The following is a 10,000-nucleotide window of genomic DNA, read 5'->3' as shown; positions in this document are numbered from 1 at the left end:
CGACAAAAACTGCACTATATAATTTAGCGTCTCTATTGGCACTCTTCGGGAATGGTTCTAGCGGCGTCGTGTGAAACACTGAACTGGCAACACTGGTCGGGGGCGCGTAACATCATGACGTAACACGCAAGCGATCATCGATGTTACGCGCCGGAGTTCGCTTCCGTGCTACCACCCATATGCCGGTCTCCGCGCGTGCCGCATATCCGTCAGCTATTGCACGTTGCATCTGAGGACATTGCACAGCGAGGTTGCAATAGTGCGTGGACCGTGCAGTGTATTCGACGCGTATTTTAATGCCTTGATAAGATTAATAACCCCGACTCCTGTGGCTGCTGCGTGAGGAGCGAGCGCCGTCCCCATCATGGCGGAGTGGAGCGAGGATGAGGTCCTACGGTTCATCAGCTTTTACCGCGAGAAGAGAGTCCTGTGGAATCCGAGGAATCCAAACCACTCTAACAAGTTCCTTCGCCACGAGGCGTGGGTCGACCTCGCTTCGAAGACGGGGAAGTCAGTGGAGGACTGCAGGAGGAAGATGACGTGCCTGATGTCGTCCATGAGGAGGGAGAAGGGCAAGATGAAGAGGGCTGGGAATGCCAAAGATGAGGGCAGAGCGGTAAATAACAGAGGTAAACAGTGTGACTATATTTTAGTTCAATTTTGAAAAGTTAGGTCTATATATGTGCATGTATATTTTCGTGTGTGTGTGTGTGTGTGTGTGTGTGTGTCTGTGTGTGTGTGTGTGTGTGTGTGTGTGTGTGTGTGTGTGTGTGTGTGTGTGTGTGTGTGTGTGTGTGTGTGTGTGTGTGTGTGTGTGTGTGTGTGTGTTATACACACACACACTCATATACGTATATGTGGTATTAGTTTACAAGTTCACAACGTTTTACATCAGTGCATTTCTTTTGTTATATTAAATATTCAATTCCCAACATCTTTCCTGCAATGATTATCCGCCGCAAACGATTATTTACTGGGATATTCCCTCGCACATGCATCTGACGCAAACACAAATTTGGGGGAGGGGGACCCCCTGAGTCCTCCGCAAACTAGGAGAGGAGATCCTGGCTAGTATCCGCAAGGCTAGGCAAGGTGAGACAAGGCTAGGCCAGGCCAGGCTAGGGAGGTGAGACAAGGCTAGGCCAGGCCAGGCTAGGGAGGTGAGCTTAGGTTAGGTTGGGTTAAGTGAGGCTAGACAGTGAAAAAAAGCAATGTTTTAATCGCATCCCATTAGGAGCAACCCCCCCTCCCCTCCCAAATCCCTTGAAATGCACGAAGGCTTGTCCGAAATGTGGAAAATCACTCGTTTTGGAAATAGACGATGTCAGGCCAGGATAGCCCGAAGCGTAGTTATATTTTGGAAATAGGCCTACCATCTTCAAAATGGGTGGTGTCCGATGGGTACGAAGGTCAACATCGTCAACTTTTGTAAGCGAGTGTTTTGAATCTATATAAAAAAAAAAAAAACATATATATATGTGTGTGTGTGTGTGTGTGTGTGTGTGTGTGTGTGTGTGTGTGTGTGTGTTTGTCTGTCTGTGTACGTATAGGTATGTATGCATGTATGATTTTATAGTTTGTAAATATGCATATATAAATGTACATTTTTTCAGAGCCTGATGAAGTCTACGTAAGTCCATGGTTTGCCTTCGGGAGCTTGCAGTTCCTCTGGGAGAAGGACAAACCTCGGGAAATAAGCACAGTAAGCATAGTTATCAGTGTTTCACATTTTATATCGTTTTTCCCCTATTAGTCCAACAGCTTCGATGATATTCGTTCTATATATTTGGCATATGTAGGCAAGGGGACCTCCATCAAACCGTATTTCCCTAACTCCTAGATGTATGCCACCAAACCAGATTCAAAGACGCAATCTTGACTTGGACAAACACCTCAGCAGCCATGAGGAAATATGGAATTTCTCTTGTGATTCCTTCCTACTATTACGATTTCAGAAAAAAAAAATCTTTGCATAGGTCTATATCTTTTGGTTGCAGTTGTTGTTTTTTTTCTTCTAAAGACCCCAATCTCTGACATTCAGCACACATATCTTGCAGCAGCAAACGTAATGTTGCGAATGTGATCAACCAAAGCAACACTGGATTTTCGGTTCCAATACAACATGCTTCCATGTCTTCAGCTCCTTTATTGATTAGGCAATCTTCTTGAGTTGTTAGGGTACGAATGAAACTGAAACATAGGTTACTTTTTGTACCATTAATCAAGAGATTGGTGAAACGGTGAATTGTATCGAATAAACAGTTTTGCATATGTGTGAAGTTTTGAAGCTGCTATTTATCATTGTTACTTTTTTCAGATTACTGAGAGGGAACAAGGACATAAAGCATACCCTAGGGAAGAAGACCAACTTACCTTCGGCTCAGGAGACACAGGCGTTGCTGAAAGTGCACCCAATTCCTTGCCAAAAGTTAAAGCAAGAAAGAAGATCAAGCTACAAGATCAACGCTCAGACACAGCCTCCCAGATTTTTACTCCGTATGCACCAAGCTCTTCAGACGATGAGACACAAGATTTTGCAAACTTTGTTGCTAAGAAAATACGAAAATATGACAGTTTAACTCAGTCTGCAGTCCAACATGCAATAATGGTAATTTTGCTCAACACAGACATGAGCTTACACCAGGAGAAGCAATCCAGCGCTCAGGCTAGTCCAAGAAATTCGTATAGTGCACATCCACTGTTTGCAGAAACTCCTATTTCTGGCATGAACTTGTCTTCTATGATACATCGCAACCAACCCCCACCTGCATTTGACACCCCTTCTACTTCCTCGACAACGCAGACTAAAGGAGAATGTGTGCTTTCTCCTAGTAATTCAGAAGATGAATTCCATTTACAGGAAGCCATTACCTAATTATATTTCGGTTGTACCTGTAAAGCCCTAATATTTTATTTGGGTTGCAAAATGTAATCTCTTCTTTGAATATATTTTCCTCGTAAAATGACTTTATTTTGATCCTCTAACTTTGCATATAAGAGAGTGTAAGAATCTTTACAATATCTGTTTGGAGCAGCGAAACAGTGTAGCCTTTAGTGTTTATTGTTTACAGAAGAGTAGAGCATTTATAAACAAAGATACTCTTTAGGACGAATTGCGTCCAAGGAACGGCGCTCGGGCACTCCCAGCCCACCCAAGGGCAGAACCAGGATCTCTAGGGGCATCCCTTACCCGGCGCGAGTCTGTCACTAACCCTCCGCTGGACGAGGGAGTCCGCTTTGTGCGTCTGAATTCATGGCCATATCTTAGGTTGAGTCGCTACCAGAAGAATCTTGAAAATTGCCATAATGAGTCCAGTTTCAGGAAAGGACATACTGACAACTCGCTCAGGAAGGTTTGATACTCCGATTCGCCAATTCTCTTTTTTATTCTAAATAACTGATACTTAATTTTAGATATGTTTGACGCTTTTATATTTCATTTATATTATATTTATTACTTTAAACCTTAAACTTTATGTTTATATTTATATTTGTTTACATTTTTTTTCTATAAAGGTGAGTTGCCAGTTTTTCCTTTTTGAGACTGACAAAGAGTAACCCTTGTCATAAGAATAGTCACGTTTTAAAATTGATTTCTTTTAGATTTAACTTTTGGAAAGTCTATAGAGCCTGCAATTTCCGTGTCTTGAAGCCTCTTTTTGTGTGGGACGTGACAACAAAATGGTAAGAGATATCTCTTTTCAGTCTAGGTTCCACAGGCTCTAAAGGTATGGGTAGTTCCAGCATGGATGAGATTTGCGTGAAATGATTCTTTCCAGAAAACTGAAGAGACAGCAAAGGAGGAAGATGAGTTTGGGGCTTGTTGGGTCGTTGAGTGTTTATCAGGCGCGAATATAGAATTTACTTTAGCGTGGCACTAGATGGCTTTTTGCCTCTGTTTATGATATCTATCATGACCATAGACTGTTAATCTATCTTTGGTTGATCAGGGTACAACTGTTTGTGAATGAATTCGGGTGGTACGCATAGTCTTTCCTGCATCTTCCATAAACTCAGCCGAAGAGGTGCTATCAGCTTTTGGTCTGCATCTGGACAGGAGTCGTCAAGCTGTTGGCATTCTTGTGTTGCTCTCTCGGATTTATATTCCTTTGTGTATTCTTGTGTATACTTTGGCGATTGTATCTTTATCATAGGGTGCTGTTTGACGTGAAGTGTTTTGTACCTCGTTAGTTCTCAGTATTTCCTGGAGGTATCAGGTATATTTCCTAGATCTTCAAAGATCCGTGGACTGCTGTTTCAGTCTAGTTTTTCCGCCTCTCATGCTGTAGGGATTCCAGATCACCCGTTTATTCTGAACTGTTGGTTTGCTGATTATTCCTGGAGTACTGAAGGGATCTATTCTCCCTAGGAACGTATTTTTCAAGCATTATTTGCCCTGTCTTCTGAATCTGCAACGACATGTTTTATACCTACACATATGGTAAACAGAATCGGTTCTTTAATACTGAAAAGACACGCACGGTATATGGGAAGCGAATGAAGTCCTCTCCCTCAGCTAACTGGCGTAGCCGAAAAGCGCGAGGAGTTAAAAGGATGTTAATAGCGCCAATTATTATTATCATAACTGTCATTGTAGCGATCACTGTAATAACAGTAATGATGATAATGTTATATGTAATTATTACAAAGGAGTAAAGAAAATTATAATAGTGACAATGATACAAAAAGTTATAATAATAATGATTACCATTACTATCCTCCTCCTCATCATCGATCATCATTGTTGATAGCTATATTTAATTTCCATTTTGTTATTGTTATATATTTTCTCTAGGATGCAACTTCAAATCAGACACCATCATATTAAACAACACCATCATGGAAGTAAGATGAGACTATCTTCATATATTTATTTTCAAAAGGGAGATAGTAGTTCCTACCTAAAAGACATATAAACGTGCCAACTACATTGACAATTCATGTTTGAATAAATCACTACATCAGATTACATATATACCTACCAATACATTTGATAATACACGTTTCTATAAAAGGTTTCACATGACAGTAATAAAAAAATAAATGCCCTATATTTTTCATACATAAATACATAAAATAAATCACAAATTCCTTAACTGAATCAAAGACACGAATTCTCACAGATGAGATATAGGAAAAGTAAATTTAATATTTGTGCTTGTGCTTATACCTATGATATCGAAAAATGACATGTGACATGTAAAAATGTGATATACACTTGAAAATGTTTATGACACTGAACATCATGACAATGTAACACCTAGGAACGGTAAGACTGAGAAAATGGTCAAAAATGTAATGTTCACGAATATGAATTGTTTTTCTTTCTAAGTCTTGTGACAGCTAAAATGCTCTACATTATAGCACAACATTTAAAATGCACGTGTGACTTATGCGGTCATGGCTAAAATGTATCCAGGAGTTGAGGGTGTGCCAGAAACACGAGGTGCAGATGAGTGAAGAGGATTTCTATAATGACAGAGATTGACTGGCAGTGTCATTGGCTCTCGCGGGCCAGTCTGGAGATGCGCGAACCTTCAGTCCGCAACATTACGGGGAGGTAATGTTATTATTATTTTAATTAGATTAGAGGCAAGCTCAGAGTCATTATATATATATATATATATATATTATATATATATATATAGATATATGTATTATATATATATATAGATATATGTATTATATATATATATATATTACACACACACACACACACACACACACACACACACACACACATACACACACACATATATATATATATATATATATATATATATATATATATATATGGCGTATTGAGAGATACAGTTCAGAATTGCTAGTTGATGACAGATAGTGGCTATTGCTGTTTTGGCTTTACTGAGCCTTTTCACCGGTGATGCTATAAGATACAGATACGCGCGAGGCGGCGTTTCGTCGAGTAATATATATTACAAAACGTTTACTGATGATGCACGATTAAATCATCATGATTAAACTGGTAACTCAGACAGTTTACTGAATTTCAATATCTTCTTTCACTTTGATTTTATAACATTAGTGATAATGTTTATGGAAATACAAAAAAAAAAAAATAATAATAATTGTACAAAACTTAACCTGAACTCTTGTTTCGCGAAAGCCAAGTTGGAGTTCCTCGCGCCAGTTGTGCCTCCCAGGGCCGCCTTCCTCTCGAGTCCCGCAGACGCTCCTACGCCTGGCCGCCGCCGGGCGCGTCGTGGGGCTCGACGAGGCGTCATTCGCTTGCGCAGTCGAGCGGCGCCGTCGACGGGTCGGGGATGCCGAAGTTCTTGGGGCGGATTTTCATTTGCAGGAAGCGCAGGCTCCCCCACTTGTACTGTCTGGGGCTCCAGTAGACCCAGCCGACGGAGTAGAAGTCGTCGGAGTTGACGAGGATGCCCGTGGGGTTGGCGTTGTGGCACACGTTGTACCACCAGCCGCCTCGGTACTCGCTGGCGCAGCTTCCTGGAGGGAGGACGCGATAGGCCATGCCATTTGCGGGCATCAATTTTTTTTCTCAATCTATTCTCTTAGCACTCGTGAAATATCAGAAAGAGATTCCTCCAGTATAACAACAAAAAATGTAATGAGCAATTCGTAAAGTAGTATATAGCACAGAGGAAACACCACCTGAATGGAAAATGAACGAAACACCGCGCCCACCTTTGTGCATGTCGTTGTCTCGGTCGATGGTCGAGAATTCCATGCCGCTGTGCCACAGGAGGCCGTCCCCCATGGTGCTGTTGGAGGAATACATCACCGACAGGAGCTTGTAGCTGCCAAGGGAAGCGATTCATGAGCGCCTTCTTTCGAGGCCGCCGGGGCGTTTGTGGGTGTCCCATGGTTTCTGCTAAGCTTTCTTTTTATATACATGTGAATACTGAAGCTTATTGTATGGCCATACAACCACACACACACACACACACACACACACACACACACACACACACACACACACACACACACACACACACACACACACTCACTCACTTCACAGTATTTCCAAGATATTTAGCACACCGCCTCCCGTTCCACCTGCATTAAAAAAAGCAAAACAGACAAGTCGTCGTACTTGTGCTCTTCGTCGTCGACCCGGAAGCGCGACCAGACGCCCCACCGCCGACTGCCGTTGAAGTCTCAGCGTCCACGCGAAGGACCTGCGGCTCTCGCATCGTCAGCTGGTGGAGGACCTCGTTCCCTGGTTTTAGAAAAGGGACGAGAAAAACGAGGCATATTTGTGAAGGAAGGCATATGTTTGTGGTGTGTGCATGCGGATTCTGCCTCTCGGAAATTATATTATTTGGAGTGGAAGGCTCAGGTCCGGTTGATGTTTTTTATCTAAATTATTTTTCTTAACGTCTCGTGCGGTCATTGACAAAAAATAGCGTATCTTTTCCTCCACTGACGGCCGCATACTTAATGAGTTCGTAATAAGTAATATTGTGTGTCACTAAATGCCTGAATATCATTTCTTCATATCTTTAACAATTGATATCACTTATACAGAGATTTATCTGTATATCTATATCTGTCTATCTATATATATGTATATGTATATATATGCATATATATGTATATATACATATATATATGCACACACACACACACACACACACACACACACACACACACACACACACACACACACACATATGTATATGTATATAGATATGTATATATATACATATACACTTTGTTTTTCTTCTATTCGTCTATTTGACGAATGCATCCAACAGTTTCTTTAATCACATAGCTATAAGTGTTCTGTCTCGATTTCAGAGAACGTTGCAAGACACAGGAACCCCGTGACAATCCCAGAGAGCGAGCCAGCCTTCCTTACAGGCCAACGAGAACTAAGCACGCGCAAGGCACTCTTCGTAGGGGGGACAGCACTGTACACTTTCTTACTCATAATGCACTACCTAGCCAGTACTCGGCAGACACGTCGCCGAACCCGTCCCGGTAGTCGTTCCAGGTCCTGGTGAAGTTCTCCTGGACGGGTTGTTCCACGCGGCTCAGGAACACGGTCCAGCCTCCTCCGTCCGTCTCGAGGTCGCACCACACGCGGACGGCCTTGCATCTGCAGGAGGGAAACCGGGAGGGAAGGCTCGAGGGGGATTTATCGAGAGGGACACTGGAGGAGGAGGTGGCTTGTGTACAGGAAGTATATTTAAACAGAAAAGAAGAAAACAAACGAAAACAAATCGATAAAGTATATTTAAGAAAGAAAGAGAAATGGAAAGTAAATAATAAAATAGATAGGGCAAATTTGCATTTGTTACTAGCAAAATACGTATTCCTCCCCCCCCCCCCAGCCAAAAAGAAAGGTAAAGAACGAAAAACTCACCAAACAATAACAAATAGACAGATCACATATTTTTTTCAATTATCATTATCAATATCAATGATTATCATCATTATCCCTATCAAAACACCAACAAAATGAATCTCAATAACAAAAAAACAGATTATATATCTTTTAATCATCATTATCATTATCAATGATTATCAGTACTATCCCTACCAAAACACCAATAAAATGAATAAATAGCAAAAGCCTTCAGCAGAAGAAAGCAACGTTAACTCACTCCAGAGGGAAGATTTCATAAATGCCGCTCTCCGTGGACCCTTCGCTCTGGTGGCCGGCGCAGTCCCGCACTCTGGGGCGAGAGAACATAGGAAAACGGTAACGAAAAAATGGAACTAAATAAGGTACAGATGCAAATAATAGACAATAAGATAAAAAAAAAAAAAAAAAAATCACACGAGGCTAGATTAACTGATAAATAAAATTTAAAATCTACGTTCTTAAAAAGGAACTTTCGTTAGAATCCCTTTCTTCATGGAGCTCATTCGGCAAAAAATGTCAAACCGCAATTTCAGATTAAATCACCACATATAAAAAAGAATTCTGACTATTCGATTATTTCGAATTAATTGCCTGCTTGTCCTGGTTACAGTTATCATCCTTATTACTATTACTATTATCATTATTATCATATTCATTATTTTATTATATTTATTATTCACTCACTCACTCACGTACTCGCTCGGTCAATCAATCACTCACTCACTCATTCGCTCATTCACTCATCCACCCACTTATTGATTCATTCACTCACTCACTCACTGATTCACACACTGACGCACTCGGCCATTCACTCGCTCACTCACGCGCTCATCCACTTACTCACACTCAATCATTGTCTTACTCACTCACGCCCCCACTCACTCGCTCGGTCACTCACCCACTCATTCATTAACTCACTCGCTCACGCCCTCACTTATTGTCACTTGCCATCCACCCACTTACTCATTCACCCACTCACTTACCCCCCCCCCCCCACTCACCCACCCACCTGGCGTTGCCACCGAGTATCTTGGTCTCCTGCGTGGTGGGCGGGGCGTCCGTGGCGTTGGCGGGTGGCGGGCATGCGCAGTCCTCCGCCTCGTCCTCGGCTCCGCCCACTCTGCAGGGGCACTTCTCCTCCAGCACCAGCCCGCCGAAGTCGAACTCCGTCGTGACTTCTGCGGCAGGCGGCGTGGTCGGCGGCGTCGAGGGAGGCCTGCCGTTCAACAGGTATTGTATCTGCTGCTTGTACTCCTCCAGCTGCTCGCGGAGTTCCTGCTTGTCCTCCTGCAGCGCCTCGATCCGGGCGGTGCAGCGGCCCTGCTGGATGAGGAGGTCCTCGTTCTTCTGCTGCAGGAGGGCATGGTGTCGCAGCGCCAGGGACAGGAGAGAGTTGTAGCCCGCGTCGTCGGCTCGGGCAAGGGCTGTGGAGGGCACGTCGAGGGAGAGAGGGTTTATGGGTAATATTTGTGTCTCTGTTCGTCTGTCCGTTCGTCTGTGTGTCTGTCTGTCTGCCTCTCTCTCTCTCTCTCTCTCTCTCTCTCTCTCTCTCTCTCTCTCTCTTCTCTCTCTCTCTCTCTCTCTCTCTCTCTCTCTTCTCTCTCTCTCTCTCTCTCTCTCTCTCTCTCTCTCTCTCTCTCTTCT

The 10,000-nt window shown here is 42.8% G+C and overlaps 2 protein-coding genes across 2 annotated transcripts in view; one reads left to right on the top strand and one right to left on the bottom strand.

Moving 5' to 3' along the window:
• Positions 1 to 2,949, top strand: part of LOC125042509 — a 3,084-nt gene extending 135 nt beyond the window's left edge. The window contains exons 1-3 of the mRNA XM_047638151.1: positions 1 to 602; positions 1,614 to 1,702; positions 2,318 to 2,949. The exon at positions 1 to 602 is cut by the window's left edge and continues 135 nt beyond it. Coding sequence (XP_047494107.1) covers positions 365 to 602; positions 1,614 to 1,702; positions 2,318 to 2,875 — 885 coding nt within the window. The 5' untranslated portion in view covers positions 1 to 364 and the 3' untranslated portion in view covers positions 2,876 to 2,949. The remainder of the gene's footprint in view (positions 603 to 1,613; positions 1,703 to 2,317) is intronic.
• A 2,855-nt stretch (positions 2,950 to 5,804) lies between these two features.
• Positions 5,805 to 10,000, bottom strand: part of LOC125042326 (ficolin-3-like) — a 5,471-nt gene continuing 1,275 nt past the window's right edge. Inside the window, 7 exon segments of the mRNA XM_047637862.1 lie at positions 5,805 to 6,471; positions 6,670 to 6,782; positions 7,079 to 7,145; positions 7,148 to 7,337; positions 7,918 to 8,086; positions 8,595 to 8,666; positions 9,366 to 9,780. Coding sequence (XP_047493818.1) covers positions 6,242 to 6,471; positions 6,670 to 6,782; positions 7,079 to 7,145; positions 7,148 to 7,337; positions 7,918 to 8,086; positions 8,595 to 8,666; positions 9,366 to 9,780 — 1,256 coding nt within the window. The 3' untranslated portion in view covers positions 5,805 to 6,241.

Source organism: Penaeus chinensis, chromosome 32 (assembly GCF_019202785.1).
Source record: "Penaeus chinensis breed Huanghai No. 1 chromosome 32, ASM1920278v2, whole genome shotgun sequence".
NCBI lineage: Eukaryota > Metazoa > Arthropoda > Malacostraca > Decapoda > Penaeidae > Penaeus > Penaeus chinensis.
The sequence above is the reverse complement of the archived record's forward strand: the minus strand, read 5'-3'. Positions and strand labels throughout refer to the sequence as shown.